At 39.3% G+C, this 26986-nt stretch overlaps 1 protein-coding gene across 7 annotated transcripts in view; it reads right to left on the reverse strand.

Annotated features, from left to right (window-relative positions):
* The window catches only part of LOC143369429 (CCR4-NOT transcription complex subunit 6-like), a 417004-nt gene that overhangs the window by 389525 nt on the left and 493 nt on the right, over positions 1 to 26986 (reverse strand). For all 7 annotated transcript variants that reach the window (XM_076813335.1, XM_076813383.1, XM_076813345.1 and 4 more), the window contains exons 2-3: positions 25831 to 26146; positions 25531 to 25706 (exon numbers count right to left, since the gene is read on the reverse strand). In XM_076813335.1, coding sequence (XP_076669450.1) covers positions 25531 to 25706; positions 25831 to 26138 — 484 coding nt within the window. In that variant the 5' untranslated portion in view covers positions 26139 to 26146. The remainder of the gene's footprint in view (positions 1 to 25530; positions 25707 to 25830; positions 26147 to 26986) is intronic.

Below are 26986 nucleotides of genomic sequence, written 5' to 3' on the forward strand. Positions count from 1 at the left end.
TACGTAAACATGAAACCGTATTCAAGTTACAATAGCAACTCTAATGCAATTCATATATTCTGTAATTCTAGACTATGTCACTGTTATTATAATTCGATATTGATTTTCTCGAGAACAGAGCCTCGGTCGGTAACAATTATTCAGAATCATTTGTTTACTCTTTATGCCATGAATATTACTGTGCTCCATGTATACAGGATATGGAAATGATAACATTTTGAACCCGATTTCTTTTTAAAATTTTGAACAGTGCATCCCATGCATTTAACGCGTTAGTATACATGGCATGGACTAACTGTATGCTCAATTTTAGCCAAATCCGCGACCCCCGCTGTGAGAATTCTTATCAGTCAGTAGATGGTAATTTGCAAAATTTACATAATTTCTACAATTTGGGCTGCGGAAAATTGTCATTCTATTCAGAATACGCTGAAAGCTTCTCTACTTCTCTAATAACTAGATCAGAACAGAATGACAGATTAATAAAATTCTAATTTAACAATTAGAGGAAGAGCAAAGCTTCTGTCTATTCAAAAACGTGTAACAACCTTTTACGATGCCATCGTGGAGATTTTGTGATGTAGCAGCTTGCGCCAGGCAAATAATCTGAGATATTTCCTGATAAATAAGCGCCGACGTTGGATTCACGGGTCTATTTAATATCTAGGGCAATTTTTATTAATTCACTTTTGAACAGTACGGTTAAAACGAACCGAAACTCCGTCATGCATGTAGAACATTTAGCCTCGCCTATACGATGGAATTTCTCGCAATATCACTAACAACTCTCTCCGAGGAATGTAGTATGAAATCTGACCATTCAATGTTGCTAGCAAAGACACTGATGCATTTTATCGATGCAGAGACAGCCCGTGGATTTTCATTTGCCTAAAGGCCTGCATTCAATATTATCGTGATAATTTCTTGTCCCTCAGAATTTTTGAATATTCATACGAAATGCGCATTACTAAAAATTGGGTGCTGCGGCAGATATCAGTGGCGAAACACGATTCGTTGGAGACAATTAAGTAGAGAGAAAGTCTGAACTCGTTGCAGATGGTAGGGGTGAGGAAGTTGCTTTCGAAGAACTCTCCACTTACACGGTATGATACGAGAAAGTAGGCACCATAACAACTTGTCTTGTAGATGCTCCTGCGATATTTCATATCATACCGAGCACTTGCTTCTACAGTAGGTGTTTGAACAAATCTTGATAAAACTTTACTAAACCCCTGTGGCAATACAAGATCCGTGAAAACACCTAAATGAATCCTCACCACTAAGTGAGTAGAGGGAGTAATAGGGAGTATGCTAAAAAACTTCAATATGGAATTAAGGCATTGAGATCAAAAACGTAGGTACTAGTGTTCCTGATTTCTCGATATTTTTTGTTTCTCGAGAAATCAGAAATGAGATATTTCTTGAGAATTCTCGAGAAATTGAAAAAAAATATTGCAAAAATTATATTTTTGGAATAATGCTGATAATATTTATCAAAAACACAACAAAACTTTAACTAAATGTTTATTCCACTCTAATTTATACAAAACTTGTTTAAATGAAAAATAGATATTAAATATAATTAGTAGATTTATTTATTTAATACAAAATTTGAATCTATTTATTTTTTTGTGGCAAAATCTGTTACTTTCATGTTTTGACGTTTTATATATATAAAACGTACAATTTTTCTAAATTTTTAAATAAGAATTTAAGAGCACCTTCAGCAGTTAATAATATCGAATCTTCTGTACTGTGATTTTCTATTGGATTTCATATAGGTTCTAATGTTATTAATAAGGTGTATTATAAATTGTAGATGTGATTATACGTTCGCGATTAACTAGTAATACATTCAATTACGAAAATAAATGAGATTTATAATATTTTTCCTAGACTTAAGTTTCTCGAGAAATTGTATTATTTCTCGAGAAATAAGAAATAAGCAATTATAAAATTTCTCGAGAAGGAACACTAGTAGGTAGTGTAGGTATCTACTTACTAACCAACACTTTTGCGAGTTAGTAGCACCAATGTATTCCAATGGGCTGTACTAATCATATAAAATAGGAAAAATTAATTTTTTTCAACGTGGTTTAGTCCATTTTTTCTCTCAACGCTTTAATTATTCCCTCGAGCAAAACTCATTCCACGCAAAGCCGAACTTCTATTATCCATTCAAGTTGAATACAAAATAGATGCAAAGAGAATCACTAGAACAGAAAGCCAGAGGATCATTTGCCAAACGTAAGAATCTGTACAAATTACTAGTAATGTTCTATTATACCATGATACATGCATGGCTAGCACTTTTAATCAAGAAATCCACTAAAATAATTGTAGAAGGTAGTGCATGTTTCCAGGGCAGTTTTTCTTGGGTTCGACGTGTAGAATACGCTGGTGAAACATGGCCAGGCGTTTTGGGAAATCGAGTAAGTAGAATGGTGGATGTAGAAACAAAAGTGCGGAAGGAGGAGAAAGCTGGGAGAAAAGAATGACTTTCGTGGCGACACTCGGGTGACGGGTGCATCCAAACTTTCCGCGAAATAATGGCATCGTGACCGGAAACGACCTGCTTCTGCAGCCGGTACATGTATCAACGAGCAGGAAGATTTCGAAAACAGTCCGCGGCAAACAAGACTTCTGTGGGTGGTGGCTCGGTGTGAGAAACCAGACGAAAGGCGGAGGACGAAAAGGGGGGAAGGGAAGGAATGATCGCATTATAAGGATTAGACTTCAATCCTCTTAACCGCTGTCCGAAGAACGTACGCGTTCTACGAAGTTTTATGTACTTTTTTCCGCTCCAGTCTGAGTGTGTTGAGTATATTGCAAGCAGTGTATGGGTATAATGGGAACTTTCACAATGCACACTGTGTTACACGAAAGTATTGACATAGTACGTAATTCTATGTATTGTTTGTCGTTGTTGAAAAAATTATGTTATTTACAATATTTCAATGGTCTATATTACTCCATGTAAAACACTAGGTATAATAGTACGAAACTAATGAAACTATTTCTTACAGCCATTTCACGTTCGGACAAAAGCATGGACGCACTCGTGAAAAATATGTTTTAAAAATTTGTTTCAACAAATAGAAAGCAATATTTACGTACGTGGAATAGTTTTCATAGGTGAGCTTCTACTTTTGTCGAGGCGTGAAACGATTGCAAAATGTATTTTTCCCAGCTCTCTGGTATCTGTTTGAGAAACTAATAATGATCCATGCACAGAATTATATGGAAGAAATTTTTTCAATAGCGACAAATGTTCGTATCAGGTACATATTTTCGTACTGCTTTCGTCGAGGACTGTATGTACCTGTTTATAAACGTATTTGCTAAGAATATATCAACCCTTTAGCGCCGGACGTAATTTTCCCTTTGAACGTGGAACAAATTCGGTAATTGCACCAGATTAGTACATGTTCAGAGTAGTTTTATTCATTGAAGAAAGATGGACCTACCTGAGCCCTGTATTCATTGGTTTTATGCATTTTAAACTCTGAAAAAAAAAATAAATATAAAAATTCAGACTATTTTTAACAATAAAAAACGGCATATTTTTTCTACAACGGTATCTAGATGCCAGCGCTAAAGGGTTAACTTCGAATTTCTCTAAATTTTCTCGAAAAGATGAAACGGTAAGGAGTTACGGAAACCATCGAACAATGTAAACACCTGTTATTTCTAACGCTGGACTTTCCTTTGGGTAAGTAAAAAGGAGAAAGTTGCGACATAACAAATCTCATACCACATTTTGCAATATTTTGTGCGAAAATCAAAATCAAAATTTCGCCTTTTTCTGTAGCTTAAATCCGGTATTTGCATATATATAAAACGAGAACGATTTAACTGAACAATGTTACTAAAAACTTCCCTTCGTTACTTAACAATGTCCACTAATATGACTCTGTGCACGAATGGTCCCCCTTCAAATATTTAAATTCTCAATGCCCTCGATTCTTCTTCGTTGTTTTAAAATACCTATAAACTGCAGCTTTTTCAACAGAAAAACCAATAATCTACATACATAAGATAACAGCGTTATTCGTTATTAGCTGGCCCGTTACCCGGTTTCATCCGGGAATTATTTATAATGTTTCCAAAATAAAAAAGCCTAAAAAAGTAGCTCATATTCAAATCTAGGACGTAATATTAATTCAAAATTTAATTGAAATCCGTTAAGCCGCTTAGGAGTGAAAGAAGGACAAACAAACAACGTTTAACTTTTATACATATATTAGTAGGGATCTGCAACAACGTATACACTCGCAGCTGACGGCTACTTACAAGGGGAGGACACCATGTGGTAGACACCGATTTTGATGAGCCTTGGCCCGATGGATCCATGTCGAAAATAAGTAAATAGGTGTCTGAGCGTTTCAGCTAATAGGCTTTAATAATAGAGATATTTATATGGAAATTATTAAAAATTTCATAGTGGCCGTGGGGTTTTAGTGGGTAAAAATCCCACACTACCCTGGCGCCCGCGGGAGATTCCCTTCTGGAGGCTTCGGGGTGCCTTTCGAAGATGTCTCCACGTTAAAAAAAACTATAAATTTTTTTCATAACTTATTCTTTTATATATTTTTTTTTAACTTGGGGAAATCTTCAAAAGGCACCCCTACTCCTTCAGAGGGGAATCTCTCGGGGGCGCCAATGCAGTGTGGGATTTTTATCCATTAAAACCCCACGGCCACTACGAAATTTTTAATAATTTCCATGTAAATATCTCTATTATTAAGGCCAATTGGCAGAAACTCTCGAACACCTATTTACTTATTTTCGACATAGATCCATCGTGCCAAGGCTCATCAAAATCGGTGTCTACCACATGGTGTCCTCCCCTTGTAAGCTCCGCAGTAGCGAAAGTGTTACAGCTAATCGTATAAATAATTCAAAAACCGTAACAAAAATATGCATATGCCTGAAATTGCTACATGGATTATACTTCAGCTGGCACTGTCACTGCCCCCGATTCCACGTTCACGAAAGCATATATCGAGGGTCTAGAAACCGCAAAAAATTTTTACCTCGATTTCCCCCCAAAATATTAACCACTGCGTTCAATGCATTATTACACACACCGTGCACTAACTGTACAGAAGATTTGAATGAAATCGGTGACTCGACCCATCTCCACTCCCCTTGTCGGAAGACTATAAACTGCCATGCTCTTCTCGCGAAGAGTCTTCTTAACCTGCACCTATAACGGTGAACAGACCTCGTAATCGGCCCCATCAAAAACTTCGAAACCGAGCATATCAATCGTTCCGTTAAATTCGCGATAGAGGTGATCGGTGGCATACAAGGTCCGCTACGCGGACCGAAAAAGGAAAATGAATATTCATCCGGCTCGTAATGCGCGCCGCGACAGCTCCGCTGCCGATCGGTGATTATTGATTCGCGTCACGCCGATGCCACTGACCGGGAGAAAGGTGAAGGGAGGCGGGCACGAAGACATGCCCGTAAAAGAGAAACAAGGGGGCAGGGAGAAAAACGGAAACGTCCTACGAGATAGATACGCGTTATATCCCCGGTAAAGCGCGATGCAACATTACCGATAAATTTCTAGGATCGTACGTGCCCGGAAATTTATCGTGATTGATAACGCCCCGCCATTCGTTATCTCGATTTTGTCAGTCGCTGAGGAAAAAAGGTATCGCGTTACTTTTCGATCGGTGTCCACGGCGATTTATAACTCCACAAAAACCAATAGTTCCTGTGCATATTCGACAGAAACTGCCTCGAAGGGCGTAAAAGTTAGATAACCCCTTCTCCCCGCCACCCCCCTGTCAAATCGTTTTTTTTTCGGCGACGAAAATTTAGCATCGTCAAAATTTGTCGGACGATATTTCTTCTTGATTAGCAGGCTTGTCGGGGGGACAATGGAGGAATTCTACAAAGAACGAAACGGTAGAGTGATTTAAAGGCGTAGGCGATTGAATACAGGCTCGGTATCCGCGTCCATTTACGCAATTGCAACATTCTACAACCGCAGGTGATTTATAGCCCAATTCAACCAGCGCTCGTCCCTTTTGAAGCATCATCTTGTTGTTTGCTCAGGCATGGCCTTATCCTTTCTGTACGACGCGGTATTGTACTGTTTGGCGGTGTTGAATCAAGCTTCCGCGTAATACCTTCATTTTCATATCGTTACGGGGGGGCTCTGCGATTAAATGAGAAATCGCGTCCCTTAAGAACGTTATTTGCGAAATTTAATAACGTCGCTGACGACTTTCATTAGCCGCTCTCGGACATTGTAATTGCGGGTAGTTTGCAGAGAACTTAGAGAAAATAATCGTGTGATTCAATCTTAACGTGTTGCAAATGATTCTGGGGAAATGCTAATTTTTTATCACAGTAGAGTAGAACAATAATTCAAATAAAAATGAGGGATATTAATTCTACTAGTTATGAAACAAATAGCTGTATAACCTTGTTGTACAACATGTTTTTATAACTTGTTACAAGATTATCCAGCAGACACCAAGCACGACGAATTTCTGCCAGCATATTTTCAATTTTGAGTGGCTGACCGCGCCATAGAACGAATTACAAATTCGTCTTTCGTAATTACTTTTGCGGGTATTGAACGCGAACATTACCTCGGTCGGAAACAAAGGATGACCGAATGGAAAAAAGGGGGAAAAAGAATGATGTTTCATAAACTCTCGCCTCAACGCTGAAGCTTGATGACAGCGCCTCAACAAAAAGCACTCTCCATATAGTAGAGCAGGCTTGACTAAATGGTGGCTCGCGAACCTGCGCCTTGCTGCCACGCTGAACGGCCCTCCCCTCCATACCGACCAGACTCTGACGATCGCAGTCGATTCCTCTTTCTTTCCTTCTCTTTTTGACTGCGATCATCAGAGTCTGGGAGGTATGGAGGGGGCCATTCAGCGTGGCAGCAAGGTGGAGGTGCCCCCGGTGGCTCGCGAGCCACCAGTTAGTCAACCCTGTAGTAGAGAGCAGGTAAATCGATACAAATGAGCCGTGAAACAGGGATCCCTCATATATTTCGACGAGAAATGAGATGCACACGTTTTATGCGACCTCGGTTGAATGCGGTAAATGGGGAGCATATTCAGCAGTTTTCGAATGGATGTAGAAAGTTGGTTATTGAGCAATTAAATTGCTTGCTTCTAGGTATGTGGTCCAACCGAAGAGATATTGTCAGTTTGGTACAGCCATTTTTCAAACCTCCTCCCAGGGGGAGGTTTTGATTTAGGGTAGTCAAGAGAATCTATTTTTTTTTAAACATTCTTTTGTAGATATCTGTAACGTGTGAAAAGTATGCCTGTAAAGATTTGTCTCCAAATTTAATATATTTCTTGGTAGAATGACGTAAATGAAAATAAGCGACATAACGGTCCCAATTTTCAAATGCCGTCATTTTATTAATTTTCAACTTTTTGCAATAGATTGCAACTACTATAATTTTCAACACACACTGCAGTAAACCAATAATCAATGTCTCCCCTTCGTCGTCGATTATATTGGCCTCGTTTCTAAATGTCCCCTCGTCATTATCGGACACGTTACATTTCTGCTCGGCCCAATTTTCCGTTTATAACGCTAAATATACAGCGCATATGTAAATGCTTTCTGATTCCTGCCAGCAAGAATTTCGACATGCTTACCTAAGTGGATATATTGTTATATTCATCAGCTACCGTGGGTCTGGATTGCGGAACTACAATGATCCCCGTGAACAAGCGTGATTGTAAGACCGAAAGAACGATCATGTTGCCTGACTAGACCGTTAGCGAGACAGGTGAAGCTCTCCGTCAGAGCGTCGTAAAATCGCGTCAAGAGGCAGTAGAACGTTCCCGTGGATTATAAATGAGGCTTCGCCTCGCTTTCACGTGTGTCTAACTCGTGTTTGTCCTCGTCATCTCCCACCTGTCACGCGCGTGAGCATCGGCTAGCTTAATCGGTAATTACAGAGGATCGTTCGATTAACCCGATAATAGAGATTGTTATTAGAAGGCGTTAGAATACCAAAGACGATCATGTATCTTTGTTCTGTACCGTAATTATGCCCCGTATATATCCGATCCAGGTTAACAGTGAACGGTGCAAGGTTTTGAAAAATGCCCCTTCAAGTAGGTCAGGACATTCTGAGTGATCGTTTCTACTGAGAAAGTTTCATCCAGTTCCTCCACCGCACACCGACACTAATGAAAATTTAGACTTCTATATTGCCCACTGAATCTTCGTGGGATTATTACCAACAGACGGACGAATTGCAGCGAACTTTAAGTGCATGAGAGGGAATTAGTAAATTCTCGTAAAAGAACTAAATCAGTGCTTAAGGGGTCTCCCTACTTTGACGGCCTGAAAAGGAGCGCGATATTTGGGATTATTTTTAAGAGTAACCCTCAAATTATATTAATTGAAAACTTTATGCATATATTTGTACATATTTAGGCAACATTTCAAAAAAAAATTAATTGAAAAAAACGGTACCTAAAACATTAAACGCATTTTTCTCAAAACGATGTTTTTCGAATTGGTTAGAATGATATCCCAAAAACCAATCACCCGATTTACTTCAAACTTGGTATATATTTTCAGGAGATGTCACATTCTCGTTGTTACTAAAACTAAGTCGGTTTTTGCAAAATTAAACTCTAGCGACTTAAAAAAACAGCGAATTTTTTGCAGGAATCGATGTCTGTTTTAGACACTGCCTTTTTTTTACTTTTCAGTATTTCTCATTTAATCTAGTTCAGACGATAGCCACACTCATACAGATTACACCAATTCTTAAATTTTCTATTTCAAACAACTACAACGGCTGATTTTGTGCTAACCATGCGCATATGATTTTTGTAAGGCGCTCCATTTGCAGCACTATAACTCCCGATGTAACCACTATTTTTGCATACAACTTTTTTGTTCATATTCTCTAAAGATTGACAAATAAAGCCACAAAGCTGGAAGTAGATATATTTAATGGTTTTGTTTTAAAAAATTCCCAAAGTTCGCATCATTTTTCGTCCGTCAAGGTAGGGAGTCCTCTAAATACATATACTATAGTATGTGTTATATTATAAATGCTAAAAGAGGAAGAAATTTCCCTGCAATGACTAAAGATAATACCTACTTCTCCTATATCTCCTCCGTATTAACATCTCCCTGCAAAGTAACTACCTTAACAAAAAAAGTTTCCACAGTTTTTTCTCGAAAGTGTTTTCCTCAATCAGGAAATAATTTGCGTGGTTTACTACTTACATATGTGGTGAACTGATTGCGTGAAAGAACGTAACAAAATCTTGGACACTTAGACATCTAGCTTCATCTTAATCAAATCTGAACCTTTGTTACAATGTGCCCCTATGTATACGTGAAATCGAATGACACTTAAAATGTAAGAAAGACATCGTTCTGAATTTTGCTTCATGCCACCGAAACGGTATGAATATATATATTTCCACTGGCTCGAAACGCTGCTGGAAAATCGTGACTAGCAAATTCTGCTGGCACTGGCGACAAAGTTATCGTGACACAGCGGTGACTATACACACCGTCGCGTTTCCGTTCGTCCTCACGTTTCTGTAGCTCCAACTACTCGAAACAATTAGGCGCAACTTCCAACTAACAAGATCAACCCGCATCAAGGGAAACAATACCGAAACTGTGCTCCTCTTTCACGTTGAAATTAGGCGGGCCATGCCTATTGCCCGCTTATCGGATCAACCATTCGAGCAGCTATAATTCCATAAGGAAATTCTGTTTTGTGCTGTCCATTGGGAAGCAAGCGAAAAAGGAGAAGCACGAGCGGAAGCCGGACTTCAAAGGTCCCTCGAACGACCTTAATTGAACTGAACGACCTGTCAGAAATGTGCAGCACTGCGAGTACAAAGGGTGGTATGCAACCCGGCGTGCACCTAACAGTCGGCATTACTTTCCATTACCGATGTAAGCACGACGAGCGTTTAAACGTGAAAGCGCACTTATGTATCGTTTGAAACGCTTTGTCTCTGCGCATCTGAAATGAACGGAGCCGGGGCAAGATGTAGGAACAAAAGAATATCAAATACGTGCTTTGACAACGACGGGTATACAGATTTTATACGGGCTCCTCTCGAACCCGAGGTTCTTAAGCGAGGATCGCTTTATCCCGGATAAATCCGATGAAGTCCCTGTAAGTTTTAAATAATTCTGGAGCTTCTCTGATGTGCCGTCGAGTTTATTTTAAGGCTGCCGTCTCACTGGGCCTGGAATGTGTGCGTACGCTCACACAAGCTGGGAAAAGCGTGTGCGTATACGCGATGTAATAAACAAACCGCTTCAACCAACTTTCGTTGTGGAATCGGCAAGAAGGAAGTTTTTGCGGGTATAGTTGCCTCCAGTAGACATCCGCGCAGACGGGTCGGGTGCGTTTGAACGCTAACAAGCACCGCACCTTGAAATAATAATGAACTTATGTGAATCGTCCACTGAGGACAACTCGAAAAGTGACGGGATGAGGCTTCAAGGCTTCTCCGTCAGAGGCGAGTACGCGCATAAAATAATAATAATTAGGTGACAATAGTCTTTATTATTAACCAGAACTGGCAAAATATTGCGCCAATGTTGATGCAGTGTAGGATGGAATCACCGGGGCATCGCCCTCTTTCGAATAAATGAAAGATCGTCAAAATCGGTCCATGTGCTGAGGAGTCATGCGAAGACAAACATAAAAAAAATACATACAGGTCGAATCTATAGTCTCCTACTTTTTGAAGTAGGTTAAAAAATGAGACGGCAGCCTTAAGAGCATGTCGCGTGTGCGGGAATTGCCCATGGGCGTTCAAAGACTATGGTTAAGAGACGCGAGTAGATGAGTCTGGCACGTGGCATGCGATGAGCGTTCAAATCGTCCGGACCCGAAGGCTTAACGCGTCTTATTAGAATGATAATTAATACCTTATCGATAGGAGTTATGCCGTAGATTATTTGCTCCGAATGCAAAATGAAGAGCCGAGTAAACCTCGACTACTATGACGCATGGAACCTGGTTAAATCCTCGTGAATAATGAACGAAGGTATATCGTGTCAAAAAATAGATTTTTGGACAACGACCAATACAGTTTCCTGCTGTTTCTTCGTTTAGATATGCTGATAGGGGCATAAAAAAGGAAACTTCGAAATTTCAATGCCTGGAGTCATTTTTCACAGAAACTAACTGGCAGAAGTCCCAAATATTCAAGGTCCTTGTTATACTTACCAAATTCTACATTTTTAGTCTGGTACCACAAAAGAATCACGTTTACATCGAGACTTCCATTCGTTAGAGCATTTACGTTTTATCTGAACCAACTTCTTAGTAAAGATATAAAAAAAATTTGTGAAACAAGAACATCAGATACTGGAGGTCTAATCTGGTTGAAGAAATTTCTGGTATTTCATGAATATTTCTCGTCTTTCTATTGCTTGTGGTCAGGGAACGGCGACAGCCAGAGAATAAAAAGTAGACGTTGCCTCTTCTCGAAACAGTTGTTTATTCTGGGAATACTTCATGAATTACCGTCCTCGAAGGTGGGAATTTTCAAGAGCTTCAAGTGGAATTAACGACCCTCGGGCCATTTGACAGATTTCCTCGAGTTCTGGATAAACCTTCGTTAATAATTCCATTTTCACGACACATGGATACTTACTCATTCATTCGTTCATTCATTCATTCTCCTCTACTCGGAGAGTCTGCTGAAAGAATTTATTTACGATCGTTAGCTTCAACGTCCTACTTTAAACGCGTTAATGATTTCATTCAGTGAAAGAGATTCAACGAGCAAGCACGATCACCGGGTGCCCTATAAATTTATTATGCCTATTACCACTCCTAACGTGAAAGAGATAGTGATAATGATGTATAGGCTATCTACTATTTGGATGGTCACTTGAATAGTCAGCTTAGTACACGTGTGTAGGAGAGTGAGTCATGCAACTTAGGATGACTCGTGCCTCTTACTGCTTCGAAAATAAAGTAAAATGCTAAGAGGAATAGTTGAACGTTATTCTCTGATCTAATGTGATTGTCTCGTGACTCAGTACACACTTATGTTTAAGTGGATAAAGATATTCAAATGCTCTACTAACATGATATAGGAATTATTAGAGATACTAATTGTTAACATTTGACTGATAGAATTTTTCATTTTCTTTTTGCCCACCAACAGATCTGAGGAGACAGAATATTCCATTTCCCATAGATTTCGACAACAAACTACATATTCTACAAGAATTTACTCGCTCAAACAAAATGTCACACGAAATTTGAATACCTAATTCGGCAGACACTTGATCGCCCAAAAGCAGACCAGGTACAGCCACGTCAATTTAAAACCAAACTAGAGGCAGACTCATCGGCGAACGATAGCTCCCTCGACCATCATCGGAGGAGAGATCACGCGTTTCGAATCCAGGACAGAGCCGAGAAAAAGAGCCCCCTCCGGTGGAACTTTCTCTCGGCGATAAAAGGACAGGCGGCTCGCAGGACTGCCAGCCAGGCAGACAGAAATCAGGAAGATTTCAGGAGTAAAAGCGGAGGGAAACGGTGTTAGGAAGCCCGGCACTACTTATGGACAGGATCCTCACTCGTGTCAACGGGGATGTGTCGTCTTCAATGGTGTTACCCTAAAAAGGGTTGACAACCCACAACTGTTTCCGCTTTGACTAATTGTAAGCTGATCGGCTGGTCACGTAGGAGAATTATAAGAATATTATGAATAAACACATCTGCATACACCAAATGCAGCATTTCTAGAAACCTTTTGTACACACGGGACCATTACTTTTAGAAATTCCTAGTGGACACGGAATTTCCATTCGGGCATATAAATAAGGCTCCGATGAACAGCACAAGATACTTAGATTCTGACTTGCGGCGTGAGTACTTACAATTAGCTAGCTCATAATTAAAGAGTCCTTACAGAAAATACTGTGTGCCAAAATTTAAAAAAAAAATTATCGGAAAATAGTCTACGTGGTAATGGTAATAATATAGCATAGAATTTTAATGCAATTTCCCTTTGTAAATAAGTTACCAATGGTGATAAAAGATGGTACCGCTGGTATGCCCAACGCCACTTCTGTAGAAAACAATTTGTAAAAGCCAATTAGCTTGGGACAAACAGGATTGGCACTTGCAGTGCTTGCAACTTTAAATGAATGACACACTCAGTTTCCTCTACAACTACGAGGTGGCGTATACAGGGTTTGCTATACATACAATTCTATATTAATGCAAAAAATAGAAAATATTGTGGTGCATTTGAGTTATCGTATACTTAAGCATATCTAGCAATCAAAACAAATCAAATTTCCTGAATAATTTAAAATCAGGGAAGTCTTTTCTCTCTCCAGAAAATTTGGATTTTTGGCACTTGCAGGTCTTTCCTACAAAGACTCTTCATTATTCTGTTACTCGCGGATCCATCTCGCGTCTTCTCGTCTCAAGTGTAAAGCGTATTTCATATTTAAAATGAAGTTTGTTACTTACAAGGGAGCATTCGCAACCGAAAAATTCTGAATTTAATAAAACTTCGTGTGAATGTAAAGCATATTAGAGCATACATTGAAGTATGCAAGGAGCATATTTTTGCGGAACTTCCTCTGAAGGGTTGAAATCAGCCCCAAAAGCCATCGCGTTTTCAATCTTTTTAATATAACTTAGTAACAGTGCGAGATAGAACAAACCTTTAACAATACGAATTGTTCAGTTTTTATGCACTAACACACTACCGAAAGAAAATTACAATCATATTAAAGAAACGAAAAGATGCGATAATTTAAAGAGCTGATTCCAGAGTGACTTTCCGCATTAAAAAAATTGCTCCTTGCATACTCCAATGTGCTCTATAGTAACACGAAGTTTCACTAAAATCAGAATTTTCGGAATGTTCCCTTGTTGGTTAAAACACTCGTGGTTTCCTACACCGTAACAACGGGCAATGAAACCTGGAAAGGGTAGAACGAAATTCGAACTATCTTTCACAGTTGCTCGTGGCAGAGGGAACGCCCTCTTTCGTTGCAGGAGCAACAAAACGTGGGAAAGAGCGGTGCCGGTTAGTTCTCAGAGATAAGGAGTCTCGTTTATAATAGCTGCCGCTGCCCACTGGCCACATTCGCGTCTCTGTACGCCGGTGTTCGCCAAGTGAATGCCTTATCGTTTGATTCGCTTCGTTTGCCGAGTTTGTTAGCTATAGAGAAAGGCAGGAAATCGCGTGTGGTTATGCCAGCGCGCTCGTGCGCGCATATGCCCGCACGATCCATGGAGTGTACACGTGTACAGGGTGGCCCATTATTGATGGTACGTGTAACCAAAAATTCGAAGGTTCTAGGTGAAATAAAAAATTAAAAAAAAAAATTAAAACCGACGACTTCAAAATAATAAAAATGCACTAAAAAGTAAAAAATAATGTTTTCCCTTATTTAATCTACGATTCTCAGATTTTTTATGTCGACGTCAGATTTACACAGTGCAAATGATGAGGCGTCGACTTAAAAAATATGAGAGTCGTGGATTAAATAAGGGATTAAATTATTTTTTTACTTTTTAGTGCGTTTTTATTAATTTGAAGTGGGTTTTTATTTTTTTATTTTTAACTTTTTAGTTTTATATATATTGGAGAGTAGGACAGGACCACCGGGGCATCGCCCTCTTTCGAATAAAAAAAAGATCATCAAAATCGGTCCATATGCTGAGGAGTTATGCGGGGACAAACCTAAAAAAACACAACGGGTCGAATCTATAACCTCCTCCTTTTTTTAAGTCGGTTAAAAATAAGTCACTAATGTGACGTAACATTCTTTCATTCGGCGCATCGTCCGCGAGAAAGTCGATCTTGAACGCGCAACGGTACCTTAATTGACGGAATGCAGAAGTGGCAGTGCTGGCGGTTAAATCTATTTTCATGCACAATTGAACTGCAATTGTAGAATAACGCTTTTTCCAAAGAGGCTTTGTTTTCGAGAACATCGGCTTTGTCAATGAATTGGATTTCTAGTAGAGGGCACGCACTGATGCAGGGTATTAAGGGATTTTTCCAGATTTGAAAAAATGTTATTTTATGATTTCGACTTATTTTTGCACAAGGATTTATTCCACTCACACTTGTGCTATATTCCCTTTTGCATAGTTACAGTACTGGAAATATTTAATGCGACACTTGAATAATCATGGTATCACTTATAACTCTCTTATTATTGCTCCTAGGAAAGTATTATTGCAAAAATGTGTAGCTCACTAAGTTCATCAAAATAAGTTTGATTACGAATCATTTTATCGATCATACTGCTATATTTATGTGTACTACGTAAATTTGATAGTGATGCAATAAATATTTCCTGTAGGTGCAGTAATTTAAACACATTCAAAATCATTACCTTGTTTGCCGAAAAGTAAGCTCCAACAATAGTAATTCTTATTTATTGTACCCGTAGACATTACGAAAATAATAAAAAAATAAAAAATCAAACACGTATAAGAAAACAAGAAAGAAAAAATGGTAAGGTGAGAAATAATATAGTATACGTAAAAGTAAGAATAGAGTGCTGTTAACCTAACCACTTAAAACTAACAGTGTACACGAAAAATAGATGTAGACGAAGACGTCAAATTTTGGGAAGCGGGAAATTTTAGGGAACGATAAATTTTGGGTAGCATCAAATTTGGGGAGCGGCAAATTTTGAGGAGCGATAAATTTTAAGGAGCAAATTTGGGGGGGGGGCAACAAATTTTGAGCGAAATAAATTGGAAAAGGTTTGAGGTTGACACAGAGGCTTGAGGCAGCTTTAAAACCCATTCCCTGTTTCATATAGCGAATTAGCGATTACTCATATGTGAGTTGCAATATTGAATTAATTTTGAAATTATCTCGTTAAATTAAAATATTCGATGATATTTCGCGGAAAGGGCGGCAGACACTTGTTAGCTTAGAGGCGCCAAATGTTCAAATCCGCCCCTGAATGTATCTACATGGCTATCTAGCCAAATAACGTAATCGCGAGTAATGACTAAAGTCATATGCGTGCCGTGGAAAATAGCAAGAGTAAGAATTAATTGCTATTGTTGATACTTCGCAAAAAATAATGTCACCGCATGTTTGAAAGATAAGAGTGGTTAGAGAGCGAATTTTAGATGAAATTTAAATCGAATTTTAACTCAAAGTCATTCTACATTTTCAACAAATACTTTCGCGAAGAATCATCCCTCTGGTGACCGCGCCAGTAATTCGGATCACCCTGTATACACACATGGGCAGGATTCGTTGAACGGACGGAACGGTGGTTTCGGTGCTACGAATCGCACGACGAACCCACACGAACCGATTTCTACGCGCTGGCTGCCGAGAAAGTTGTGGACAGAAGCGGGATAATCGACTGTCGAGTCGATCGCATTGCCAGAGGAAAGTTTACGCGCATTAATTACGGAACACTTATTAAGGTGGCGGTTTACGGTCCGCGAGATAAGAACCGTGGAGAAAGTGGGCTAATGAATTAGTCTTTTTTTTTTTAAATCGTATATATTTTCATTAGAGGCGTCTCCGGGCGGATAAAAGGAATTGGAAATCGTTTACTGTGACAGAAGAGAGGTCCGTTTTTAAATCGGGAAATTAAAATCGTGATGGCGCAATGATTTATGGTATCAAAGCTCGTGAAAGTTTCCTTGCGCGCCATTGGTATGAACGATATACTAATTACGCGTATTTCGATGTAGCATTCAAGTGGAGCGAATCGCGAATGGATCATATTGTAGGCGAACCGGGAGCGGAACTTTTCAGAGTTCCATTAATCACGATTGCCCGGCAAAATATTCATTACCTTTATAGCGACACGCTCCAGAATATTTCAGGAACATCAAGCTGGCGCTCGGTACGGCAGTAGCAAATACTTCGGAAGCGACGAAAGTGTGCGTTACAAAATGTGAAAAATTCTGTGTCGAGAGACGAACGCAGGTGCGGGGCATTTTATCGGCGAGTAATGAGCGAATTCTGAGATCGAAGACGCAGATTATTATGATACCTCACTTTCACAAATTGCGAGAAAACTGAAAAAGATGATATATTAATTCAATTCTGTAGAAGACGCGTTCGGATACCTCACTGTATTTAAAAAAAAGAAAAGTCAACGTGTGTGGGCTCTGCACATAGTTATGGGTGTTTAAGAGATGGTTCTAATTTTGAATGCTGCGTTCACAGTTTTTTTTCCATGGGTATACAATGAAGACTAAAGTATTGAATAGAACCGCGTTTTTCTTAAGTGAATCTCATTAAAAAGTATTAATTATGAAGCGGAATTGTGTGGTATAAATGTATTACATGGAGGGAATGTAATGAATAATTGAGTAAAGAAATGTGCATGTTGCTAACTGTTTCTACACGGTTCAACTTTATACGATTCGATATTATGAAACATATGGTGCATTATTAAAAGTGAAAGTTGGAAATATCAAGTTCAGGGTGAGTTATTCATTTCTGCCATTTCATCGTCTAGTTAACGTCCGTTGATGAAAATGAAAGTACTTTGACAATATAATATAGCTGTTGCACCAGGTACAGAAATTTATATTCATTTATCGTAATTTCATTCGTACTATATAAAATTGGATTACAAGGAGAATTAAAATTAAGTTCGAGGAATAATGCCAAACAGTTTTGATAGTAATTTATAGAAATGGGAAAGAAAACACGAGGAACTGAATTGTTAAGAAATGGAAAGATTATTTATCTATTTAATTTAGGCAAATACAAAACCTACAATGCAATTATTTCAGATTAAATTTAAATCCAGAAAAGTTCTTGTATTTCGAAGATAATTCCCTTTATTCGCAAATTTAACTAAAATTATTTTAATCCTATTAACAAGAATCCTGATTTTACGTATGGATCGAAGGAGTTGGGTATACAAGAGCAGAAACCTTCATTGTTTTACAGTTTAACTAAATTTGAGTTTTCAAAATAGGTAAAATAGTCATTTATCCTTTAAATATTAAAAACACTTTTTTACGGGTTACCAGACTTCGCGAAGGTGCAGAAGAGCACAACCAAAGCCAACATCGTCTCTTGGAAAAATTGACTTTAAATCACTATCGTATACTGATACTCCAAATTGAAAATCTTTAAATTACTACAGACTTGAGAAAAGTACTCCCAAGAGATAAGGCAAGCTACTGAAGCATGACCCACGTACACTTCCAACACTCTTTCCCTCTCTAAAATACAAATCCACGAATACCTATCGCAAATACTTCGCCAACCTCCGAACAACAGCCAAAAATCAATGGAACAACGAATAACCACGAAAAATGAAATTCGAGCCGCAGCGACGAAAGTGCAGCCTGAATCACTTGCCGCAGACAAAAAGAAATGGGAGTGCCCCAATAACGGATGCCGATGACTTTCAGAATGGCGATAACTCGTCGAAGTAGAACGAGTCGGTGGTTATCCTAAGTACGTGGGGCGATTTAACAGCGAATTCGCTCGTGGTTAATAATAGTTGGAGCAAGGAAAGTACTCGGGCAGCCTATTGGGTGGCACGGGTCAGGTGCTCGTAGAAAGTGAACCGCGTGTACTTGGAACTCGAGAACGAGAATGAGAATGTGAACGCAACCCGTCTGGTTGGCTCGGCTATCGAAACGTGTCCCACTATCGCAGACCATGGTCCGGCGATATTGTCGGTAGGAAGAGCCATTCGGCAGGACACGCTACTAACCCCGGGTCCACACTGAGGCGAACCGGACCAAAAACACTGCGTGAAAACGTTCTTCCCGGGTCCACACCGAGGCGAACACTGTTAGCGAGCATTTTACCGCGAGCATGTTAGCTAGCGTAATAGTGTTCGCTGAGAAATGTCCCAACTATTTAATAGACATGTAATCATCCTGATGCGCCTGTTGCACATGGAGCGGATAGTATTCGCGAACAAAATACAAGGATCCACCAGGAGTGGAACATTTGGAAAGAACATCTAGTTTTTCCTCGCTCTTTTCCCGTTTGAAACCCTTGAAACTTGAGACTTGCTGTCCTCTCCAATTATAGGACTGCTCGTAAACTGGCGACCCTCTACGACCACCCGCCAGCGGGTACTCTGACGAGATAATATGCATGACAAGCGCAAATAAAATTTTGATATTTTTTACATTCACTTCGTCAGAAAACTTCCACCGTGTTTGCGAGACTTTCCTGGTGAAAATGGAACCATACACGACGAAACGAGGTTCGTGTTCGCCTCGGTATGGACCCGGAGTTGGGAAGCCCGCCACTACTTATAGACAGGATCCTCACTCCTGTCAACAAGGATGTGTCGTCTTCATTGGCGTTGCCATAAAAAGGCTCGACAACCATTGTTTCCGCTTTGACTAACTGTAAGCCGATTGGCTGATTTAAGCTAGGAGAATTGTAACAGTATTAAGAATAAGTAGGTATCTACATCTGGATCCACTAGATGCAACATTCCTACTGTTAGAAATTTCTAGTGGACTTAGATTGCGACTTTCAGCGTTACGCATCTCGCGTCTTCTCCGCCGAAGTGTAAAGCGTACTTCGTATTTGATATGAAGTTTGTTACTTAGCTCAAATACGATTGTTTTCTTACGTCGTAACAAGGGCAGATAATTCGTCACCGTTCGCATGTCGAACAAACGCTACCTCGTATCGTCTCCGTGATTTTCCAACGTCGAGGAAAAACGTGAATGGCCGAACCGCTTGGTATATACTCGCACAACACTGAATACGTAATGCTACACCTAATATTACGAACCTTAAGGAGAGATATTAGTGGGGACACGGTTCTGAAACCAGTCGGTCAATGCAAATCGCTCAACTGGAAATCCTAGGTACGCGATTATCTCCTGTGAGGACAGAATTGAAGCAACGATTCTGTGATCCGACTCTGTGTTCGTTGCACGGTGGTTATTACAGGAAATTGCATGGGATATGTTTTTCACTCTCGGGTGGCTCTGCCTGGGTCTTTGTAGACCCAAGTGAACGCCCGATGACACCTGAGAATTGGGAAAAATGAATTGTGCCCTCCTGCTCGATTAATCGAACTATACGATGGTTAATAAAATAATTATGCATGCTTGGGGAGGAATTTTGAAGGCATAGAAGATTGCTTTCTTCGTTACAGAAAATACGGTACCTACATGTACAGTTGCCGTACCGCCGAGCGTGTATCAATGGCATTTTATTTGAAACCTTTCAACTTAACGAACGAAGTAATTTTCGACGAGCCCCTGGAAGGAGGCAATAAAAAGCGTTCAACTTTCAAAAAGAAGTATCCACGGAGAAACGTGCAACGAGTTTTCCGCCTGAAAACACTCTACGCTTTCCCACGTCCGAATCGTTCAGCGGATCGCAAAAACCACAGCCAACACGGTTCGATGCGAAACACGGAGGCGTGGAGCGTCTATAAAAACGTGGTAAATAGGATCCGCGCGCGTTTATATCGTCCAAGTCTATTTAAATGTATTCAAGCGTACAGGAACTTTATAAGCCGAAAGCTAGTCTGGTTCACGCGACTAAATCAACCTCCATTCTTTTACAATGGAAGTGCACAAGGTTCGTGTCACCGAGGCAAGTCGATTCAACTAGCGCGTGCTATCTATGTACCGTCTTTCGATCCACTGAAATGCTTAGTCAAATGCAGCAGCGTCCACGAGTTTGATATTTTGTCGACTCGGTAAGCAATCATGAAATATGGGGGTGCTCCCTTATAAGCCCATTTACCTCGTGGAATAAATTGTCGATCGGGAGAAAATTAATGGAATGTTCTGGCTTTCAGATCTTGCATACAGTTATTGTGGAGATTGTTTTTATAAATACTTTTCTTATTTCTTGTTTAGTCAATAGATGCCGGCATCCGGGTCGCTATATTTCTTGTTTCTTTCAATTGTACGATGTAGAATGCCGTCTAGTATTATTATGGCTTTGCTGTTCTTCTCGAGCGATGTGTTTTATCGCGCACGAATGTGAAATGTATAATTCTTATATATGTATTATATTTTTATGTTCATTCAGAAACCCGTGTGTTATTTATATTTCCCACAGTTAGCCCATGCCATGTACAGTCGTACCTCTTGAATGCACGGGATAAAAATTTTCTGATGATATTAACTACAAAGTTCTATCTTTTCCCAATCGTGTATATAATATATGTAAACTAACAATAAGACTTTTACTTACAAAGAATGTTCGGCAACCCGGAAATTCAGAAAATTATGAATCTTGGTGTGCAAGCAGAATAGTACATCCGTAACGCAACCCTATTTTTGTTAGTGCCATAGTGCAGATTTTTGGGGTGAAATCACCCCTGCAAAATATTTCAGAATTTTCTTCTTCGTGGAAAATCTCGAGAACGGTGAGAGATATCGGAAAGAATTTTAAACAAAAGTTGCACCCTTTTTTTATATCTACAAAATTGAGTAAAAATAATTCTCGAAAAATCCATATTTTTCAACTTACCCCCACCATCAACCCTTCAAATTAAGTTTTTGTATTTTGTAAATATATATGCTGAAATACCTCTGGATAATCTCTTTTCATACGTATAAATAGTTGAGGTATATGTTATATTCCAGAGATGGAAATTTGTTATCAAATCAGTGACTAGAACCTGACGCACTCGAAAATTAACGAATATCCACTAATTTTCACGAGTACCGTTTTGTGTATAAATATTTATCGAAAATAATCTATAGGTACACATACTATTATCATTGTCATTGTTATTACGACTTTATTACTCCTTAAATGGAAGATATAATACATATAGAGATAGTAAGATTAGAGTAAAGACGCAGCAGCAGTAGGAACTCTTAATAAGCCTATCCTTAAGAACATAAAACTAAGAATTAACTAAAATTACTACAAATAAAATTAAACGAAAATAACAATAGCTCTTTGGCGACGATACGTATGTACATTATTCGCATTTTCTACATCCCTTTTACAGTAAAAGAAAACATTCCTTGGCTTCGACATTCAGAAGGAATATTCACACACAAATACGAACATTGTAACCAGTTAGACGATCTAAAAGAATATATTGCAACGAGAAAACTGCGCGTTGGTCGGCAGAATTTCAATAGAGTATCGTACAAACAATTTTACAGACGAATTACCAGTATTATTCAGCGCGTTCGCAAAAACTCGCCCGTAGAATCGTTCCCATGTTTCTTCACCGACCCTTTTCGATTCACTCGATTTTCTACCCGGAAGCGCGTGCACTTTCGAAACGTCGTTCGATTTCGCGTCTGCCATGAAAGGGGGGGAGGGGGAGGGAGAGGCAAGCAGGAACGTGGATGTAACGGGGTCGACAAGAAGAAGACGCCGAAACGAATTCGAAACGCGTGTCATCGCGATTCACGGTTCGTGCTCAATGCCTAACCGCATACACAGAACCGTAGCCCACCGAATAACGAATGAATCATACGAGCTGCTCTCGTCGCAATGTCCACACTAAACCACGGTTCACTTTCTCCTCTCAGACTCGTCCTCAATTACACGGAGCCGAGACCGAGGCCCCGTGTAATTACACGGGTGAGGTGGCACTGGGCAGCCTAGTGAATCGCGCATAATTTCTTTTTCTTTTTCTCTTTTCGGCTCGGGGGACCCCTTTCACTTGCCTCGCTGATGGCGAGACCCAGTTTTCTTACTCCCACCCCTCCTCCACCCGAGAATACTAAAAACGAACATTTTCACATTTGTTCGTGACGAGAGTTTCTTTGCTTTCTACTTCCCCGCCTGAATCGCGTCGGCGAGATCTTCCGCGCATACGTGTCACGGAAAACCGTGTGAGAACAGAACCTTGACTCTCCAGAAATAAATTAACAGAATGGGGGAAAGTTGTGATACGGATGAGAACTGTGGATGTATTTTAGATTAACCCTTAACTGGTACACTGTTTTTGTGCAAACGTGGCTGGTATACTTTGGTAGTGGCAGACTCCAAATAAAAAAGGACACAGAAATTTGTAAAGTCGACCCTAGATCAACCTCTATGAATATTTTGTTCTTAGGTAATGTAGAAAATAATAGAAACTTAGAAAGTTAAACTATTATTATAAAATTATTTAGAAAAACAGTTTACAAACTTAGACAACCAACAATTTTGCAGCGAACTTTGCGTGCCTGGGGTCACGAGCGACCCCAAGATACCAGTTAAGGGTTAATGAAAGGATGACGCGTAATTAGTGGTACACATAATCGAATGGGGGACGATTTTTTGTGAAAAATAAAATTAAAAATGTAGAGGAATAGTTTTTTAGGAAGCATTGTTTGCGAGAAAATTCGAGTTTGAAGATTCATAGGAAATGCGTGTAAGTACTGTCTACATTCTACTTGTTCAACTTGTCTGGCTATTGTTTGCTGTTTCTACTTACACCTTGGCGTATCAGAATGTTGACGATAACGCGGGTGTAGTGTAGCTAATTTTTGCAAATTACTTCTTCCTTTGTTCTGCTAAAAATTGTATTTGAGCCTGTCTGAGATGTACCGTGCTTTGCCCTTTTTATCTCTGCCTTTGAGGTGATATTAAAGAGACAGTATATCTTCTATGGAATTTCTGCGTGTTCGACAATTATGCGATTCACTGTGTTCCAGGTAGAAGAGAAAGAAACAAATGAAGTCCCTACATTTCACAAACGATCCGACTTTCTTCCCGTACACGTCGTTTGGGTCCATCACAAAAGTTGAAAGCACGCTTCGGCTCGTGGACGATCGCGATAAGTTCCTAAGCCGATGCCCTTTCACGGGCGTACAAATGTACGTAACTCGAGCGTGATTCGAGGTACAGGGAACAATCCACAGTATAAACAAAGACTAAGGAAAGGTGGAGGACGATGATGACAAGGGAGTATCCTGTGGAAGAGGAGGAAATGACTGGCACTGTACTACGCTGCCGAATAGTAAAAGTTGGAGAACAATGGATAAACGGAGTGGTACACCCGAGACCTTTCAGGCAATCGGGTAACTGGCAAAAATCATGAAACACAATGGATAAAAGTACGCCTTCCCTTCTGGTCCCCTTTGCAATTCCCCCACGTTCCTCCAAGTATTCCCTAACGTAACCATCGGTACACACGACGCGCCTGCGCCCCCGGCACACCCACTTGACCCCGAAGTTAAAAGAAATTAAATTATGTGGCCACTAATGTGCACTCTAGAACACTAAACGGTCTCCTTAACTCAGGTCTACTTGTTTCACGAGATCGAGGATTTCTGTTTAAATACAGTCCAAGGAGCGAGAAGATCTTCGTGACCTTCAAAATCTCCGCTCGACGCAGATGCATTCGCTTTAATAAATTAATTCGACGAGTTTGTGCGGCGAACGCTCATGGGCGTTGAGTGAACACGGTTAGCGATTTACGCTCAACGAATACCGCACGCGAGGAGCGTTAATCTTGAAATCTTCGCGCCAAAAGAGTCGATCTTTTCTCGACTATTAATACTGGTGTCTCAAATGGCACACGGAGTACGTAGTATTCATTTGAAATTTTCAGTTGGAGAAGGTGTGAAAAGTAGATTTTAACAGGATCAGTTTATAGATTTTCAATTGGCACAAACTTTAATAATATCAGAATGCTACTATCTTCTTTCGTGCACTCATATATTCTTGAGTACAGAATGACATTTAACATATTACATTTTCGAAGCGTTGCACATTACTAATCTCGGTTCAAGAAATTAGGCTGGAATATTAATATTACCACTTCATGGGGCATTCGAATCGAGTACTAAACGGTAATTGAAAAATTCTTATTACGCACGAAATAATTGCGACTGATATTGCTTTTTTACTGGTGCAAGCAAAATATTTATACTGCAATATACAACAGCTACATAATTTATGTCTAAAAACAATTGGAATCTCGCAAGAAAACCTTAGGGGCCGTCCTTAAATTACGTAAGGGTAATTTTGACGAATTCTTACCCCCTCCCTCCCTCAGTATAAGAATTCGTAAGGTTTGATATTCCAACCCCCTCCTTACGTAATATTTTTCACACTTCATTTTTTCACTTATTAAAATCCTTTTGAAGCTTTATATAATTCATTTAACTCGGTTTCGGGAAATTTAAACTGAAAGTACTTTTCTGGAACATTAATGATAGAAATTGTATTTATTTAAATTTAGGTTAAACAATATTACGTAAGACGCTACCTGACGCCCCCCTTGTAAAAAAACGTAATTCGCCACCCCCTCCCCCCCCCCCTACCCAAATAGCCTTACGTAATTTAAGAATGACTCCTTATTAAAGCTCTATTCCTGAAAGCGCGTAAGATAACACGACGTTATCAATCCGGAAGTAACCACGCACTGCCATCTGGCGGTGCATTACTCAAACGTAACAATACGTAACGATCGATAGCGACTGTAATACGTCGATTGTAACAGTTATCATTACATGTTAACAACAAACAAATATGAATTAAGAACGCGTTTCATAAAAGTGGATTGGTAAAAAAGATCTCATCCAATCTTGAACTTTCAGTAACGACTACATGACTCATTAAATAAAAAAAAATCTTGCGTACATACCTTGTAAGTTGTCCAGCATGTACGAGAGCAGCTTGTGAGTCCCCGATGGTTCTCCATATAATGCCATTACTTCTTTGCTGAGAGGGTTACCCTGAAGTCCAAGCACTTGTAACTGGAACAACTTTCCTAGTTCGTACGGTAACACGCGGAGGTAATTTTGGTTCAATAACAATTCTCTGGAACACGAATAGAACTTCGGTTAATAATGCCGGCATTGAGTATAACTTTACTTTTACACGATCGTGTTAAATAATTACATTCGAGGCATCGAACAGACAGAAATACGGAGGTAAACCATACCTGAGGTAGATGAGGTCCCCCAGTTCTGCTGGTAAACTGCGTAATTTATTGCTACTGAGATCTAAGGTACGCAAGTTGGCCAGCCGGCCAATCTCGCACGGTATCCTTTGCAGACTATTATCATTGAGATACAAAGCTGTCAAATGTGTTAGATGCCACAAGTTTGGGCTCAAGTTTCTTATACTGCCTGTTATCTCCAACTCCGGCCAATAAGATTTCTTCCCAGAGTTTGCGTCCTCTGTGGACATGAAAGTGTGAGTGCGTCGTGGGTTGGAGTTCTCATATTTGTCTTTATGGTTGCGAGACATCTTAAATCCTAAAAGAATATATTCGAAGAATAATTAGTCTTACAATTACACGAGAGCTATATTTTATTTAGAAACTAATGTACATAATATGATATGAACAGAAATAACCCACACGATATTACAATAACACGAGGTATAACTTCTTGAATCAGTGTGTTTGGTTCAGTTGCTAAGCTATGTAATAAATATAATCCTAGAGAATTTAAGGGTGTAACTCGTAAGATATAGTAATATATGAATAAAAATTTGGATTTACTTTTAACTAAGCAGATCTGTGAAATCATCTCTGCTTAAACTAACCTAACTTAACAATGCATAAAAGAATATAGAAAACAACAAATTTGTGTGACAGTCTATATTAAATACAAGTTTCTTAGAAAATAAGGTACTTCTTGGGTACATAATACATGTACGAATAAGAAAAGAAACACCACATTGAAGAGACTGCAAACGTTGAGTGGAAAATTCTTCATTTCATTCAGAGGGATTCGGGAAATTAGGATATCACCAGGGTGCACTATAAAGGAAGTTATTTAATGTCACATTAAGGACATGAAAGGTTAAGTAATGAATAAGTTAAAATCATAGAGAAACTATAGGACAATGGAAAAGTTTAATGCTATATATTATTCGATAAGTAACCTCATTTAATGCTCCCCACATGCACATGATTGTATGACTGTTTGAAACGTTATTCCATTTTAATTAGAGAAGCAGGGCTATGTGTATTATTTACAGTTTATGTAGATTATGCTAACATAACAAAAGTATATTGTTGTACCGATGGGAGTGTAAACTATTTGACATTTATAACAGAGAACCTACGATTACTCGATAGTAGTTTATTG

This window comes from Andrena cerasifolii, chromosome 1 (genome assembly GCF_050908995.1).
Source record: "Andrena cerasifolii isolate SP2316 chromosome 1, iyAndCera1_principal, whole genome shotgun sequence".
In the NCBI taxonomy this organism is placed as follows: Eukaryota; Metazoa; Arthropoda; class Insecta; order Hymenoptera; family Andrenidae; genus Andrena; species Andrena cerasifolii.